Source organism: Mauremys reevesii, linkage group 24 (genome assembly GCF_016161935.1).
Source record: "Mauremys reevesii isolate NIE-2019 linkage group 24, ASM1616193v1, whole genome shotgun sequence".
In the NCBI taxonomy this organism is placed as follows: Eukaryota; Metazoa; Chordata; order Testudines; family Geoemydidae; genus Mauremys; species Mauremys reevesii.
This window is the reverse complement of record NC_052646.1, coordinates 17,393,356-17,411,209: the sequence shown is the minus strand read 5'-3', so window position 1 is coordinate 17,411,209 and position 17,854 is coordinate 17,393,356. Positions and strand designations below refer to the sequence as shown.

The window sequence follows — 17,854 nt, the reverse complement described above, 5'->3', positions numbered from 1 at the left end:
GTGTACCCCGTTATCTATCCTTTCCCTGACACCCCCTGTATCTCCCCATCCCCACACCCAGCCCTTTCTCTCTCCCCGGCTGAGTCGTGTCTCTCTCTGCACCCGGCCACCTCCCCCCTCTTCCTCCCCCGCCCCCCCCCCGGCTTCCTGTCTCTGTGGTTATGGGGGGGGGGCTTCGCAGACACAGCTCAGCAACTCGCCAGTGACAAGGAGACAAGAAATCCCCACCCCACCCCCACTCGGCCCACTTTGACTTCAGTGGGATGCTGCTGCTTCAAGGGTGGGAGCCAGGACTCCTGGGTTCTCTCCTGGCTGTGGGGGCTGGTGGGTTAGAGCAGGGGGGTGGGAGCCAAGACTCCTGGGTTCTCTCCCTGGCTCTGGGAGCCTGCCACATCTCAGCACCAGCGAGGGGTATAACCAGCTCCTGCACCCCACCCCAGAGGTGGTCGCATCTCAGCGCTGGGCGAGGGGTGTCTGCATAACCACCCCCCGCACCCCACCCCAGAGGTGGTCGCATCTCGGTGCTGGGTGAGGGGTGTCTGCATAACCCGCATCCCACCCCAGAGGGGGCTGCATCTCAGTGCCGAGTGAGGGGTCCCTGTATAACCAGCCCCGTGTCCCACCCCAGAGGTTGCTGCATCTCAGCACTGAGTGAGGGGTCCCTGTATAACCAGCCCCCGCGCCCCACCCCAGACTTGTCTGTGTGCCAGCGCCAGGCAGGGAGGAAACACGGCGCTACCTGCAGGGCCGCCCAGAGAGTTCAGGGGGCCTGGGGCAAAGACATTTTGGGGGCCCCTTCTATAAAAAAAATTGCAATACTATATTCTCCTGAGGGCCTTGCGGGGCCCACGGCAAATTGCCCCACTTGCTCCCCACGGGTGCCCCTGGGAAAAATAAACCTTCCGCATTTCGGCACAAACCCAGTTTTGAGAAAACTTCTTTACAAGGTATCACCGGTTCTCAGCATCAGCTAGTGCTAGAAGGCACTAAAGCTCATTAAAAGGGTTGGACAAATATTTTCCATCAAAAATTTTTCTGGATCAAAAACTAGGGGGTTTTAAAAAGCAGAAAAAAATCACGGACACTGTCTGCTTTCCCTCAAAATGTGTTGTTTTTTTAATTGAAAAGCTGAAATTAGTCTGCCAAACCCTGAACATGGTTTGAGGTTTCAGAAGTGTGTGGCCAAATATCTGCTGCTGGCTGTGTTTGATTGTTTAAAGAAACAATAAAAAAATTCTGCTTAAAAAAAAATCCAAAACTTTTGAAGCACCTCGGCTCGTGACCAAACGCCTGAGCTCATCCAGGCAGAGATTTTTCCAGGTTTCTGATCCTCTGCTGGCTTCCTTGACTCATATCTGTCTCCATAACTTTGGGTTCATTTAGGCTAGAACATAAGAACAGCCAGACTGGGTCAGACCAAAGGTCCATCCTGCCCAGTGTCCTGTCTACTGACAATGGCCAATGCCAGGTGCCCCAGAGGGAGTGAACCTAACAGATAATGATCAAGTGATCTCTCTCCTGCCATCCATCTCCATCCTCTGACAAACAGAGGCTAGGGACACCATTCCTTACCCATCCTGGCTAATAGCTGTTAATGGACTTAACCTCCATGGATTTATCTGTTTCCTAAAGACTGGCTCCATGGGGTCCCTCACAAACTGGAGACGGTTACTGTGGGTTTGTCTTTAGTAAAGCTTATGTACATACTCCACAAACCGAGCATTTGAGCTTGTTCCAGAATCTGGGATGATCCTATGTTGTCAAAACTGAAATGCTCAAAATAGCACATGCATGTGAATGGACACAGGGTGCTAAAATTAAATTACCCCAGGGGGTCTCAAACTGGGGGTCAGGACCCCTCAGGGGGTCACGAGGTTATTACTGGGGGTCATGAGCTGTCAGCCTCCGCCTCAAACCCTGCTTTGCCTCCAGCATTTATAATAGTGTTAAATATATAAAAAAGTGTTTTCAATTTATAAGGGGGGGGGTCGCACTCAGAGGTTTGCTCTGTGAAAGGGTCACCAGGACAAAAGTTTGAGAACCCCTGAATTAACCCCTCTGGAGCCTCAGGGAATGCAGGGGAGGGGGTCTCCCTTGGTAGGGTTGGGAAGGAGGTAGGTGGTGTAGGATATTGCTCTTCTCATGTGATCCCTCCCCCCAGTGGCTAATTTGAAATGAAGCTCCCTCCCCTGACCTGAATCTCCAGAGACGTAGCGAGCACCCTCCGTACCCTCCGACCGGAGGGGGCCCCGCAAGGAAGGGGGCCTCTAAAAGTGGCAAAAAAAATCCAGTTTCTGCATTGTAAGGGGCCCCGGTCATATGTTCAGAGGGGGCCACGTTCTTTGTTGCTACGGCCCTGTGAATCTCCCTGTGGCACTGAAATTACCTGTAGACTATAATTTGGCATTTGAGAAGTGACAGGGACGGTGGCCCTAATGGAGAAGCTAACAGCTCGGCTCTTCTGCAAGCCTCAAACTGCTGAATGAGCTGTAGGGTGGGGAAGGCTGTGCCTCCCAGACAGCCTGGCCCTGCCCCCTATCCGGCCCCCACCCACTTCCTGCCCCCCGACTGCCCCCCTCAGAATCCCTGACCCATCCTGCTCCTGGTCCCTCACCGTCCCCAGAGACCCCCACCACTACCGCCGCCCTGGGACCCCACCCTGCTCCCTGTCTGCCCCAACCCCTATCCACCCCGCTGAGTCCTGACAGCCCCCAATGCCCACAATCCAATGACCCCATTCCCTGCCCCTGACTGCCCCCAACCTCTGCCCCTCCCTGTGCCCTGACTCTCCCCAGGACTCCCTGCCCCTTATCAACCCCCCCGGCCCCAGCTTCTTACCCCCGGCGCCCCCCTCACCCGGAGCCTCAGCGCCGCGCTGAACAGCTGCAGCGTCTCCGGCGGGACCCCTGAGCCCCGTCCCGCTCAGAGCCGCATGGGGAGGGGGCGGGGCTGGGAGCTCCACGCCGAGCGGCGGGAGCTGAGCTCAGTCCGGAGCTCCCAGCCCCACCCCCTCCCCACGCGGCTCGGAGGGGGCGGGGCTCAGGGGCCCCCCGGAGACACGGCGCTCGATGCGCTGAGGCTCCAGGATGGGGGTGGGGTCGGGAGCCTCCGCTGTTCTCTTGGGGGCCCCTGCGGAGCCCGGGGCAAATTGCCCCCTTTGCCCCCCCCCCCGGGCGGCCCTGGCTCCCTGCGGTGAAGCTGGCTGCTGCGGAGCTCAGCAGGCCGGGCACCTTCCCAACGCGGGCGAGCCGGGAGCAGCGCCTGAGAACGGCCACAGCCAGTGATTTCCCTACACCCCCCCCCCCGAATTTCCCCAACACCCCCCCCAGTTTTGTGAGCTAGTTACATCCCAATTCAGTGACTGTTTGGAAATCTGAATTTAAACTGAAACATTAATACACACTTTAAAAGCTTATACAGTGTATGATAAAATACGTGTATCTGAAAAATATAATAGATTTAAAAGTATGAACATAGACTAGCTTCCTTATACAGCTGTTTATGACAATGTCAGTGCATTCATTTCGGTGATGTTGGCCAACCTAATCATTTCAAATGATGATTTGTAAGCAAAGTCGAAATGAGCTCTCCCTGACAGCTGGTGATGCGCTGGGGCTAAGGCTTCAGGGCCAGATTAAAAGTTTATTAGAGAATATTTAAAAAATAAACGATACCAAGTGTTTGAAGCGTCAGTAATTGTGTCATTGGGGGTAGCATACAGGTTGTGGGGGGATGTTAACGTTTTGGTGTTAGGCGGCATATACCATATACAGTCTGTCCTGTCCCCAATGCGGGGTATACGGTGGGTGAGTTCACGGTACAGCCAGTAAACAGTGAGGGTACATCACTCATACAACCGGGTTACAGATAGTCATGGGCATGAATAAACGGGCTGAATAATGGGGCTAGGACGACCCTCACATGGTGGAGGTCGGTTTGGTGGGTTCAGGGCTTAGGGGATAGAGTCCAACGGGGGGATCCACAGGTCTCGACATTCACACCTAATCTACCTAGGGATCCAGCACACAGAGCTGTGTTGTCCAAGTGATAGATTTTGGCTGGGGTTGGGTTACAAACCACTTGAATGTGGGGGGAAGAGGGGATGAAATGTTGTTCTTATTGTATGAGTAAAGGGCAGTAGAACTGTGCTTAGCCTGTGATTATCTGAAGGCATCAAGAGAGAGGGTGGGGACCTGCCCCTCTCCACTGTTTAAAGACAGAGCTGATTAGGCTCCATAGAGAGTCTTTTGTTCTGTTAAGTGACCACTGCAGCTGAACTCACTGACAATCAGGTCCAAGTGCTGGTGGAACCTCAAGAGACCAACTCGCAGAGGTCACAGTGGTAGGTGACAGCAGAAGGTGACCGTGCAGGGCCATTGGCAACAGAGCGGTGGAGTGAACGGTGGCACAACGAACAGCCGTGGCCAGAGCGAACTGTGCCTTTTTGTCCCCCACCTGGAAGGGGTACTCACGTGAAAGCACCTCTGAACTCTGAGTCTCCACTGACCAAGGACAACACCGGTGAGTGGAGTGCGGTGGAGGGAAAAGTGAGGGGCACATTAAATAAACGTTTGTTGGACTATATTTTAGTCACTTTGCTCCAGAATGCTGGATTTGTGACTGGGAATGGAAACTTATATAAATATGTTTCCCAGTAGGCCAAGATTTTTAAAATGCAGTATTTGCCAAGGTTGGTATCTCACATTGTTGCTATCTTGGGAGGTCATTATGTTGGGGAGTTTCTGTACTAAACATTTTTATTATAATTAATTTTTACATAAGAATGGTCATACTGGGTCAGACCCATGGTCCATCTAGCCCAGTGCCCTGTCTTACAACAATGGTCAAGGCCAGGTGCTTCCGAGGGAATGACCAGAACAGGGAATCATCAAGTGACCATCCCCTGTTGCCCATTCCCAGCTCCTGGCAAACAGGCTAGGGACACTCAGAGCATGGCGTTGGATCCCTCTCATCCTGGCTAATAGCCACAGATGGACCTGTTCTCCAGGAATTTATCTAGTTCTTTTTAAAATCCTGTTATAGTTTTGGTCTTCACAGCATCCCCTGGCAAAGAGTTCCCTGGGTTGACTTTATATTGTGTGAAGAAATACTTCCTTTGGTTTTTTTAAAATCTGCTGCCTATTAATTTCATTGGGTGACTGCTAGTTCTTGTGTTATGTGAAGGATTAAATAAAATTTCCTTATTCACTTTCTTCGCACCAGTCAAGATTTTATAGACCTCTAACATATCCCCATTAGTCATCTCTTTTTTAAGCTGAAAATTCCTAGTCACTTTAATCTCGACTCCTGTTTCATATCCCTCATCATTTTAGTTGCCCATCTCTGTACCTTTTCCAATTCCAATATATATATTTTTAGGATGGGTGACCAGATCTACACACACTATTCAAGGTGTGCACGTACCATGGATTTATATAGAGGCAATATGATATTTTCTGTCTTATTATCTATCCCTTTCTTAATGATTCCCAACATTGTTTGCTTTTGTGACTGTTGCTGCACATGGAGTGGATGTTTTCAGAGATCTATCCACAATGACTCCAAGATCTCTTCCTTGAGTGTTAACAGCTAATTCAGATGCCATCATTTTGTATGTATAGTTGAGATTGCTTTCCAATGTGCATTACTTTGCATTTATCAACATTGAATTTAATTTGCCATTTTGTTGCCCAGTCACCCAGTTTTGTGAGATCCCTTTGTAGCTCTTCGCAGTCTGCCTGGGACTTAACTATCTTGAGTAGTTTTGTAGCATCTGCAAATTTTGCCACCTCACTGTTTACCCATTTTTCCAGATCATTTATGAATATGTTGAACAGCGCTGGTCCCAGTACAGACCCTTCAGGGATACCGCTATTTATCTCTCTCCATTCTGAAGACTGATAATTTATTCCTACCCTTTGTTTCCCATCTTTTAACCAGCTACTGATCCATGAGAGGACTTTCCTCTTACCCCATGATGGCTTACTTTTCAAAAGTCAATTTAAATTAAATACTTTTTTTTAAAATGTATGTTTTTTTAGAAATCTAGACCTGTTATGTGTTTTGGTGTAACTTGCATTATTCTTAAGTTAAATTTGCATAATCCCAACAAAACATTTACTTTATTCATATCTCTTTTATATATCTCATTGGTCCTGACACCGCCCCTGTAAATTCGAACACCCCCCCAATTTCAATTCCTGGGGAAACCACTGGCCACAGCAGCCACGAAGCCGGCGAGAGCGGCGAGGGTCAGGCAGATGCGCGTGGCCCCTGGAGATCTCCGGGGACACCAAGGGCCACGCGGGGTTACAGACCCAGCACCACTCATGGCATCGGGCGACCGGTGGGTTTCGTCCCCCGGGACGGGTCAGACCCACTTCTCGGATCACTCCCCAGCCCCCACCTGGTCCCCTTTGCCGGCTCGTTCCCACGCTGACCCGTGCTGGCTTTTCCGGCTCTTCCTGTACGGAAGCTGCCTCGCACCCAGGCTCGGCCTTTGCCATTTCTAGGGTGTCTCTCCGGAGCTGGGCCGGGCCGGTCGGTGCCGTGTCCCGGGGGTGGGCGGACCCTGGCTGTGGAGAGCCGCGCTGGGGCCTTTCCTGCCTCCTTCTCGCCCCCTGCCCAGTGACCCCAACACTCCCGCAGCCCAGGGGAGTCGGGCACCCAAATACCTGTGGGGCGCGGGTCCCGCCCGGGACACCCAGTTTGGGGTCAGTCCCCCCCCCCCCCCCCACACACACACACAAAGCTCAGGAGCCGACAGGCCGGATGTGTCACCAATGGAGCCTTCATTGGAGGGATTGAGAATTAATTCATCGGAATAATTGTGAATCCGGAGAAACAGCCTCTGCGCTCAGAGCCGCGACCCGCGTGTCCGGGGCAACGCCAGGCAGCAAACCCCAGACACACAGACACAATCACACCCGGCAACACAACCGCACAATCTCCCCCCCCAGTGCAATCACACAATCGCCCCATCGCACACCCGCCATAGCGCCCGGCCCAGGGCCCGCGCTGCGTCCTGGGGCGAATTGGCACCAAAGGGGCCTAGGGCAAAACACCCCCTTTGACCTCACCCTCGGGGTCCTCTGCCTCCCCCTGCCCTAGTGGGAGGGGCTCTGTCCCCGGCCCCCCCTCCAGCCCCCCCTGGGCCGGCGTCACCTGCCCCAGCGGGAGGGGCTCTGCCCCAGCCCCCTCCAAACCCTCCCCAGCCCCTGGGCCGGGCGTCGCCTGCTTGAGCGGGAGGGCTCTGTCCCCAGCCCCCTCTCCAACCCCTGGGCCGGCGTCACCTGCCCCAGCGGGAGGGGCTCTGTCCCCGGCCCCCCCTCCAGCCCCCCCTGGGCCGGCGTCGCCTGCCCCAGTGGGAGGGGCTCTGTCCCCGGCCCCCCCTCCAAACCCTCCCCCAGCCCCCCCTGGGCCGGCGTCACCAGCCCCAGCGGGCGGGGTTCTGCCCCCGGCCCCTGCAACCCCCTCCAGTCCCCCCTGGGCTGGCGTCGCCTGCCCCAGTGGGAGGGGTTCTGCCCCCGGCCCCCTCCAACCCCTGGGCCGGCGTCACCTGCCCCAGCGGGAGGGGCTCTGTCCCCGGCCCCCTGCAACCCCCTCCAGACTCCCTGGGCCGGCGTCACCTGCCCCAGCGGAGAGGTTCTGCCCCGGCCCCCTCCAACCCCTGGGTCAGTGTCGCCTGCCCCAGTGGGAGGGCTCTGTCCCTGGCCCCCTCCAACCCCCTGGGCCGGTGTTGCCTGCCCCAGCGGGAGGGGTTCTGCCCCGGCCCCCTCCAACCCCTGGGCCGGTGTCGCCTGCCCTAGTGGGAGGGGCTCTGTCCCTGGCCCCCTCCAGCCCCCCCTGGGCCGGCGTCTCCTGCCCCAGCGGGAGGGCTCTGCCCCGGCCCCCTCCAGCCCCTGGGCCGGCGTCACCTGCCCCAGTGGGAGGGGTTCTGCCCCCGGCCCCCCCTCCAGCCCCCCCGGGGCCGGCGTCTCCTCGAGGTCCTGGCTGGGCTGGCCCCAGGGTCCCACGCGGGGGCTCGGCCCCGGGCAGCTGCTGTGGACGAACAGAGCCAGGATCCCTGGGGGCAGAGGAGGGGGGGTTAGATGGCAGAGGCCCCCCCCCCGGTCTGTCCCCCGGGGCGGAGGGATGGGGGGGGCAGAGGTGGATGAAGATTTATAGGGGCCCTGGGCACAGAGAACAATTCCCCCCCCACACTTGGGGGCCAGGGAGGCTGGGGGGGCCATTGCCCCCCAAACTGGCAGCCGCGGCCCAGGGGCGGCAGGAGCGGCGCCGCATGTGGTTGCTGCCTCAGGCACAAAGCCCAGGTGGCAGCGGGCGCAGGAGGGACCCAGGGGCGCAGCCTGGCAGCGGAGGGACCCAGGGGTGCAGCCTGGCAGCAGAGGGACCCAGGGGTGCAGCCTGGCAGCAGAGGGACCCGGCGGGCGCAGCCTGGTAGCAGAAGGACCCGGCGGGCGCAGCCTGGCAGCAGAAGGACCCGGTGGGCGCAGCCTGGCAGTGGAGGGACCCAGGGGCGCAGCCTGGCAGCGGTGAGACCCAGGGGCACAGCCTGGCAGCGGAGGGACCCGGCGGGTGCAGCCTGGCAACGGAGGGACCCAGGGGCACAGCCTGGCAGCGGTGAGACCCAGGGGCACAGCCTGGCAGCGGAGGGACCCAGGGGCGCAGCCTGACAGCGGAGGGACCCAGGGGTGCAGCCTGGCAGCGGAGGGACCCAGGGGCGCAGCCTGGCAGCGGTGAGACCCAGGGGCGCAGCCTGGCAGCGGAGGGACCCAGGGGCGCAGCCTGGCAGCGGAGGGACCCAGGGGCGCAGCCTGGCAGCGGAGGGACCCAGGCACAGGCTCTGAGTGAGCCCGGGCAGAGGGTGGCGCCCGCGTAGGCTGGGCCAGTAGCCGCAGGGGCTGCACCTGGGGGCACTCCCTGGCACCGTCCCGGGGCTCCCCGCAGAGCGCGTCTGCAGGCCAGGGCCGCCCAGAGGGGGGGCAAGAGGGGCAATTTTCCCCAGGCCCCGGGCCCCACAGGAGCCCCCACGAGAGTTTTTCGGGGCCCCTGGAGCGGGGTCCTTCACTCGCTCTGGGGGGCCCGGAAAACTCTTGCGGGGCCAGGCCCAGGAGCTTCTTACGCTCCCGGTCTTCGCCGGCAGGGGGTCCTTCCACTCCGGGGCGGAAGGACCGCCCACTGGCGAGTTACTGCCGAAGCGGGACCCACCGCCGACGTGCAGCCTGGTCTTCGGCGGTAATTCGGCGGCGGGGGGCCCTTCCGTTCCGGGACCCGCCGCCGAAGTGCCCCGAGACCGTGGTGGGGCCCCGCTGCTGAATTACCGCCGAACCGGGCTGCACGTCGGCGGTGGGTCCGCCGCGGTAATTCGGCGGCGGGGGGAGGGGGCCCGCCGCGGGTCTTTGGGGCACTTCGGCGGCGGGTCCCGGAACGGAAGGGCCCCCCGCCGCCGAAGACCCCGGGCCCCCGGAATCCTCTGGGCAGCCCTGCTGCAGGCCCCGGGGAGGGGGCAGAAGCCCAGACCGGAGCCCCCGCCTCTGGGTCCCGTGGGCAGCGGCGCACCCTGGGGGGCAGGGACACGGGCTGGGGCAGCTCTTGGGGGTCCGGGGCTCCCCGGGCGGCTCCAGGTTCCGGCCTGGCCGGGGCAGAGCCCTGGGGGGCAGAGGAGGAGCGGGGCGGGGGGGTGGAGGTCTCACCGCTGAGGACGAAGAGGGGGCAGAGGGTCCAGGCGAGGAAAAAGGCCCATTGGAAGGAGGCCCTGGCCTGCGGGTTGACGGAGTCCAGCATCACATGGGCCGTGAAGATCACAACGCTGATCAGCACCAGCAGCCCTGGGGAGACCAGACACCCCCAGAATGGAGCCAGCCCCCCCCCCCCCCCCGCCATGCACCTGTGATGGGATCTACAGGTAAACTGCTCCCATAGCTGGGGCCACTAGGGGGCGTTTCCCATTGGCTCCTTGCTCCACCCGTAACCAGCCACCAGGGGGCAATGCACAGCCTATGCGGCTGTTCCCCAGCTGCCCCGCCCCAGAGGTGGCTGCATCTCAGCACCGGATGAGCTGTCCCTGTGCACCGTTATGTGCGGCTGTTCCTCAGCTGCCCCGCCCCAGAGGTGGCTGCATCTCAGCACGGGGCGACCTGTCCCTGTGCATCGTTATGTGCGGCTGTTCCTCAACTGCCCCGCCCCAGAGGTGGCTGCATCTTGGTGCCAGGTAGCCGGGGCTGGCGGCTGCCTGGGGCGCGTGTGCCCCGTGGGGCACGGGGGAGGGAAGGGAGGTGATTATTTTACCTGCGATGAAATTGGCCGTGGCCGAGAGCAGGAAGTGAGCGCCCCGCCATCGGGCGAAGGGTCTGACGGAGACGAGTAGCGACGCCACGGCCACACACGAGGCCAGCAGCGCAAACAGCAGCAGGGCCCGGATCGCCTTAAAGGAAGCTGCGGGGAACCAGGAATCCGGCGGGCTCAACGGAACCATCAGCACAGCTGGGGGGGGCCGCGCTGGGAGAAGAGTGGGGGGGGGGCTGGGTGCAGGGGGCTGCGGGTCAGGAGTGAGGGGCACCAGCAGAGCTGGGGGGAGCCCAGGCCCTGGGCGCAGGGGGCTGCGGGTCGGGAGTGAGGGGCACCAGCAGAGCTTGGGGGAGCCCAGGGCCTGGGTGCAGGGGGCTGCGGGTCGGGAGTGAGGGGCACCGGCAGAGCTGGGGGGGCGAAGGCGGGGGTAGGGGGCTGCGGGTCGGGAGTGAGGGGCAGAGCTGGGGAAGCCCACGGCCTGGGCGCAGGGGGCTGCGGGTCGGGACTGAGGGGCACCGGCAGAGCTGGGGTGAAGGCGGGGCAGGGGGGCACCAGCAGAGCTGGGGGCACCGGCAGAGCTGGGGGGGGGGTGAAGGCGGGGGCAGGCCCGTCCCTTACACGTCTCGGTGATGATGCCGGCGCACACGGGGCGGGAGCAGAGCCACCAGACCCCGCTGTGGTACCCGTCGTCTTCGGAGTCGATGAGGAGCCAGCGCGGGCTCAGGACGGCGCAGAGGAGCAGCGCCAGGCTGCAGCAGGTGGTGCCAGCGCCCAGACAGCGCAGGGGCCACGGGCCACGGGACGGGGGAGCCCTGCGGGGAGACGAGAGGCTGAGCGGGGGCGGGGAGACCCCTTCTGGCACCGTCCCCATCCCCCACCCCTCATCCAACACCACATCTGTCCGTCCGTCCAGCCCCCTACACCCCGTCTGTCTAGCCATCCCCATCCACCCCCTCTATCTATCCCCAGACACACCCCCTCCCTCCCTCTCTCTCTGTCTGGGCCTGGCTGCTCTCAGGGTGTTTTTGGGGCCCAGATCTCTCCCCTCCCGGCCTCACTCACTCACTGGCTGTTCCCGGCATTGGGACCCTTGTTTCCATCGTGGCTGCAGGCTCAGGTCGGGGAACCGATCGCGGCTCCATCCCATGGCCCCAGAGACCCCGTCCGCCCCGGCCTGTCTGCAGCCGCCTCCAACTGCCATGGAACCTTCCCGGGTGCTAGGGGGCGCCGTGCTGCAGGGGGCGGGGTGGGGGCTCTCCCCTGGCACTCAGGGCTGCCCCAATGCCCCTGGGCGGCACTAGGGGTCGCTGTGCTGCAGGGGGCAGGTGGGGGGTCTCCCCTGAGACAGGGCGGGCCCCAATGCCCCAGGGCGGCGCTGTGCTGCAGGGGGCAGGTGGGGGTCTCCCTGGCAGTCAAGGCTGGCGCCGACGCCCCCGGGCAGCACTAGGGGGCGCTGTGCTGCAGGGGGCAGGTGGGGGTCTCCCCGGCACTCAGGGCTGGCGCCGACGCCCCTGGGCAGCACTAGGGGGCGCTGTGTTCAGCTGAGTTTCGGAAGGCCGGGCAGTGTCCTCTCCAGTGAGCCTACATTGGCCGGGCTTGTGACCAGGGCAGGGCCGGACAGTTCTGGGGTGCGAGGCCGAGGAGCCGGGGGCAGGGGTGGAACTGGCTGGAGCCTCCCTACTGATGGTTCACGAGGGGCTGGGAGACCATTCCTGGAACTCGGCCGGGCGTGGCCCTGCCTGGGGGTGGCCGTGTCAGTGCAGGACCTGCCAGAGGTTCGTAGCTTGTCACCGTGCCAGAGGGCTCGGCGGATCTACCGTTAGGTGGATACAGAATTGGTTCAATGGCAAACAAGGAGTGACGGAGAATGGACTGGCCGATTGACGGCAGGTCCCAAGTGGGGCTCCACAGGGATCGGTGCTGGGTCCCGTGTTGTTTAATGTCTTTATCAATGACCTGGGTGTAGCACTAGGGAGCAGACTGATCAGATCTGCAGAGGACAGAAAGCTGGGGGGAGTTGCCAACGCTTTGGAGGATGGAGCTAAAATTCAGAGGGACCTCGAGAAATTGGAGAACTGGGCTGTAGACAACACAATGAAATTCATCAAGGACAAACGGAAGATGCTCCACTTAGGGAAGAAAAACCAAATGCAGGATGGGGAAGAACTGGCTTGGCAGCAGCACTGCTGAGAAGCAGCTGGGAGTTGGGGCGGATCACAACCTCGACAGGAGTCAGCAATGCGATGCTGTTGCAAAAAAGCAAATGCATTTTCAGGTTGCATGAACAGAGGCAGAGCATGCGAGTCACGGGAGGTGACAGTACCGCTCTACTCGGCGCTGGGTAGGGCTCAGCTGGGGACTGTGTCCAGTTCAGGTCACCAATGTATAGAAAGGATGCAGAGAAAGTGGAAAGGATTCAGGGGCGAGGGATGAAGCTGATCAGAGGGATGGAATGGAAGCCCTAGGGGCACAGCCTGAGGGAACCGGGCAGGGGTAGTGTGGAAAAGAGCTGGGGGAGGGGGACATGATCGCGTTTGAAAGGCTGCCAGAGAGAAGCTGGAGAAAAGTTGTTCTCTCTCGCCCCAGAGGGCAGGACAAGGGGCAACGGGTTCAAACTGCAGCAGAGTCGATTGAGATTAAATCTCAGGGAAGTTTCACCAGTGAGCCCGGTGCTGAGGTCAGGCTCACCGGCCTGGATCTGCCAGCGTCACCTCCGGAGCCGTTTGTAAAAACTGGAGTCACAGTCGCTATCACAAGCTGATTTCAGTGCTAGGTTACAGACCAGTTGGTAGTTCTGCAATCTCACATTTGAGTCCCCAGAGAGCACTTGGGTGATACCATCTGTTCCTGGTGACTTATTACCGTTTAGTTTATCAATTTGTTCCCAAACCTCCTCTACTGACACCTCAATCTGGGACAGTTCCTCAGATCTGTCACCCAGAAAGAACGGCCCAGGTTTGGGAATCTCCCTCCCACCCTCAGCCGTGAGGACGGATGCAAAGAATTCATTGAGTTTCTCCGCAACGGCCTTATCGTCCTTGAGTGCTGCTTTAGCATCTCCGTCGTCCAGTGGCCCCACTGGTTGTTTAGCAGCTTCCTGCTTCGGCTGTAATTTTTGCTGTAACTTTCCAGTCTTTCGCCAGCTGTTCTTCACATTCTTTTTTGGCCTTTCAAATTATATTTTTACACTCCACTTGCCAGAGTTTATGCTCCTTCCTATTTTCCTCACTAGGATTTAACTTCCGCTTTTTAGAGGAGGCCTTTTGCCTCTCAAAGCTTCTTTTCTTTGGTGTTTAGCCACGGGGGCACTTTTCTGGTTCTCTGACTATGTGTTTTCATTTGATCAGATACCTTTAAGTCGAGCCTCTATCATGGCGTCTTTAAAAAGCGCCCACGCAGCTTGCAGGGATTTCACGTTTGCCGCTGAACCTTTTCATTTCTGTTTCACTAACGTCCTCGGGTTTGCGTTGTTCCCCTGTCTGAGATTAAACGCTACCATGGTGGGCTGCTGGGGAGTTCCCCCTACCACAGGGATGTTGCATTATATTATATTATGGTCACTATTACCATACGGTCCAGCTATATTCGCCTCTTGGACCGGATCCTGTGCTCCACTCAGGACTAAATCAAGAATTGCCTCTCCCCTTGGGGGTTCCAGGACCAGCTGCTCCGCGACCTCTTCATTTAAGGTGTCAAGAAACTATCTCAGCATCCCGTCCCGAGGTGACATGTACCCAGGCAATATGGGGACAGTTGAAATCCCCCATTATTATTGAGGGTTTTTTTAAATGTTAACAGCCTCTCTAATCCCCTGAGCATTTCACAATCGCTGTCACCATCCTGGCCAGGTGGTCGGTAATAGATCCCTACCACTATATTATTATTAGAGCATGGGATTACTATTGTGAAAGTAGAATGAATTCTACTGGAAAAAGGACTGGATTAAAGAAACGCTGGATGTACCTTTAAGCAGACATAAGAACTGTTGAACTGCAGGTGTCAGGAAAAGAAACATTAAGGCATAAATGACTCCACTTAAGCTAATGGTGGAACATTAGCCGGAGATTGGTAAAAGTTAGTAAGGAAATTAACGATGTACGTCCGGCCTCAGGTAAACCTCTCAGTTCTGCTTCCTTTGTCCTCTTGTTAAGTTCGCGCCCTTCTTATCTGTATAAAATAAGGTAGGGTGGGTCCTGCATGGTGCTCCCATTGTCTGGGTGTGTTAGCAGAGCGCTGTGCTAATAAAACAGAGCGGGCTGACAAATTGTGAGTCCTGAGTCTGACTTTGACACTATCCACAGTGGTTATGTGGTGCAGTTTGGTTCATTTAAGATTCTGACTTCATTTGCTTCTACGCTTTCTTTTGCCGATAGTGCCGCTCCCCATCCAGCACCACCCGGTCTGTCCTTCGGATCCATTTTGTACCCTGGTATCACAGAATCCCAGTGATTATCCTCATCAGGGCGGGTGCAACCCATTAGGTGACCTAGGCGGTCGCCGAGGGCACTGACGTTTGGGGGGCGGCGACCATGGGGGCCGAACATCCGGTTGTCGTTGGTATTTCGGGGGTGGGACCGTCCACCGCCTCAGGCGCCAAAACGGCTGCCAGGGCTCCTGATCCTCATTCCAGCAGGTTTCTGTGATGCCTCTTGTATCAACAGCCTCCTTTAACACGAGGCTCTCGAGTTCACCCAGCCTGTTATTTAGACTCCCAGCGTGGGTATAGAAGCATTTTAAAAAATGTCACTTTTTAGCTGTCTGCCATCACACGACGTAATTGAATGGGGCTTTTTTCCTTTGACTGTTTCTCATCAGACCCTGCCTGTATTTGATCATCTTCCATCCTCTCCTCCTCACTAGGACACAGAGAATCTCCATGAATCGATCCTCCGCTAAGGGATGTCTCTGTCTGAACCACGTGCTCCTCCGCACCTGTTGGCTTCCCCCAGTGCTTACTTTAAAAACTGCTCTGCGACCTTTTTAACGTTAGGCGCCAGCAATCTGGTTCCATTTTGGCTTAGGTGGAGCCCATCCTTCCTGGATAGGCTCCTCCTTTCCCAAAAGTTTCCCCAGTTCCTAATAAATCTAACCCCCTCCTCCCCACACCATCATCTCAGCCACACACTGAGACGCTGCAGTTCTGCCTACCTGGCCCTGCGTGTGGAACTGGGAGCATCTCAGAGAATGCCACCGTGGAGATCCTGGACTTCAATCTCTTCCCTAGCAGCCTAAATTTGACCTCCAGGACCCCTCTCCTGTCCTTCCCCATGTCACTGGTACCTACATGTACCACGACCACCGGCTCCTCCCCAGCAGTACACATACGTCTATTCAGATGTCTCGAGAGATCTGCAACCTTCGCCCCAGGCAGGCAAGTCACCGTGCGGTTCTCCCACTCATCACAAACCCAGCTATGTATGTTTCTAATAATCGAATCACCTATTACTAATACCTTCCTCTTCCTAATAACTGGAGTTCCCTCCCCCGGCAAGGTGTCCTCAGGGCGAGAGGAAACCACCTCATCGTCTTCTCCAGTTGGACGTTCTCCTTCCCTGAGGCTTTCATCCCCCTCAGCAGCACAGAGGCTGGGAGACCGGGGGTGGGACCGTTCTACTGTGTCCCAGAAAGTCTCATCTATGTACCTCTGTCTCCCTCAGCTCCTCCAGCTCAGCCCCTCTGGTCTCCAGACTCCGTACGTGGTCTCTGAGGGCCAGGAGCTCCTTGCACCGAACGCACCCATACGCCACCTGCTCATGGTGCGGGTCATCAGACATGCTGCACTGGGTGCAATCAGCCGGGTAGTTCCCACCCGGTTGCTGGACTTCTGCCTGCATCGTCTTTTTACTCCCAAAGCTCCTTCCTCTGTTGTTTTCTTTCTATTGGGGGTGATTTGGGCTTTACGTTTAAGGAATATTAAGTGTATCTAGCGCCACCCTCCCCCACCCCCGCCCGTAAACTCCCTCGCAAAACTCCCGTTAGATCGGACGAGGCCATGAAACAGTGTCGGTGTTTCAGTGACACCAAGAGCAGCATTTTCCTTCTGCACAGGAACATCTCCAAGCCGTGTCAAGCCAACGTTGAGTTGTCAAGTTTGGAAAGACCAGGCAGCAGGTTCTGTGGAGTCACCCCCCCACACCCCGTTCCCGATGGGTTCGGATCTCTGCATCCATCGATCGATCCCCACACCCCGGGATTATCCCCGTCCCTATTTGCAAAGCCCCCCCAGACCCCACCTGCCCCGGGCACCGGCCATGTGGGCTCAGCCATGGGCCCGGCTCGGCGGGTGGAAGGTTCCACGACAGTTGGACGCGCCCAGAGGTTCCACCAGCCGTTGGGGGCCCCCGGACGGAGCCACCATCGCAGCCGAGGGGGGTCGTTTGCCCCCCGGGTCCCGGGTCCTGCTGCCCCACCCGGCCGCCACAGCTCAGTGCGGCCAGCCCAGGACGCGTCTGTGAGAGCGAGCAGCAACCGGGAGCTCCCGGCACCTGCACTGGGCGGAGCCGCAGAAACGGGGTCGGTGGCTGGAATAAGGGTCTGTCCCTCTGTCCCCATCCGTCTATCTCATCATCCCTCCTCCCTTCATCCCTCCATCCACCCCTCCATCCGTCTATCTCTTCATCCCTCCGCCCTTCATCCCTCCATCCACCCCTCCATCCGTCTATCTCATCATCCCTCCTCCCTTCATCCCTTCATCCCTCCATCCACCCCTCCATCCATTCATCCATCCCTCTGTCCCCATCCGTCTATCTCATCATCCCTCCATCCCCCTCCTCCCTCCATCCACCCCTCCATCCGTCTATCTCTTCATCCCTCCATCCCCCTCCCTCCATCCTTCCACCCCTCCATCCATTCATCCATCCCCCTGTCCCCATCCATCTATCTCTTCATCCCTCCATCCCCCTCCCTCCATCCTTCCACCCCTCCATCCATTCATCCATCCCTCTGTCCCCATCCGTCTATCTCTTCATCCCTCCATCCCCCTTCATCCCTCCGTCCACCCCTCCATACGTCTATCTCTTCATCCCTCCATCCCTCCATCCCTCCTTCCACCCCTCCATCCATTCATCCATCCCTCTGTCCCTATCCGTCTATCTCTTCATCCCTCCATCCCCCTCCATCCCTCCGTCCACCCCTCAATCCGTCTATCTCTTCATCCCTCCTCCCTCCATCCCTCCATCCACCCCTCCATCCGTCTATCTCTTTATCCCTCCTCCCTCCATCCCTCCATCCACCCCACCCTCCGTCTATCTCTTCATCCCTCCTCCCGCCATCCCTCCCTCCACCCCTCCATCCGTCTACCTCTTTATCCCTCCTCCCTCCATCCCCCTCCCTCCATCCTTCCACCCCTCCATCCATTCATCCATCCCTCTGTCCCCATCCATCTATCTCTTCATCCCTCCTCCCTCCATCCACCCCTCCATCCATCCATCCCCCGCCCTCTGTCTCCATCTGTCTATCTCTTCATCCCTCCATCCCCCTCCCTCCATCCTCCCACCCCTCCATCCATCCATCCCCCTCCCTCTGTCCCCCCCCGTCTTCTCTTCTCCCCCTCCATCCTCCCCCC

General features: G+C 58.5%; 1 protein-coding gene across 1 annotated transcript; it reads right to left on the bottom strand.

Moving 5' to 3' along the window:
* Window positions 1-6,964: 6,964 nt before the first annotated feature.
* LOC120390567 (transmembrane protein 47-like) lies at window positions 6,965-11,454 on the bottom strand. Its single transcript, XM_039513299.1, has 6 exons — window positions 11,353-11,454; window positions 10,909-11,102; window positions 10,291-10,437; window positions 9,696-9,830; window positions 7,917-8,065; window positions 6,965-7,024 (listed from the first exon to the last, which is right to left on the bottom strand). Exons 1-6 carry the CDS (start codon window positions 11,430-11,432, stop codon window positions 6,965-6,967), a joined length of 765 nt encoding a protein of 254 aa, XP_039369233.1. The 5' UTR covers window positions 11,433-11,454.
* Between the last annotated feature and the right edge of the window lie 6,400 nt (window positions 11,455-17,854).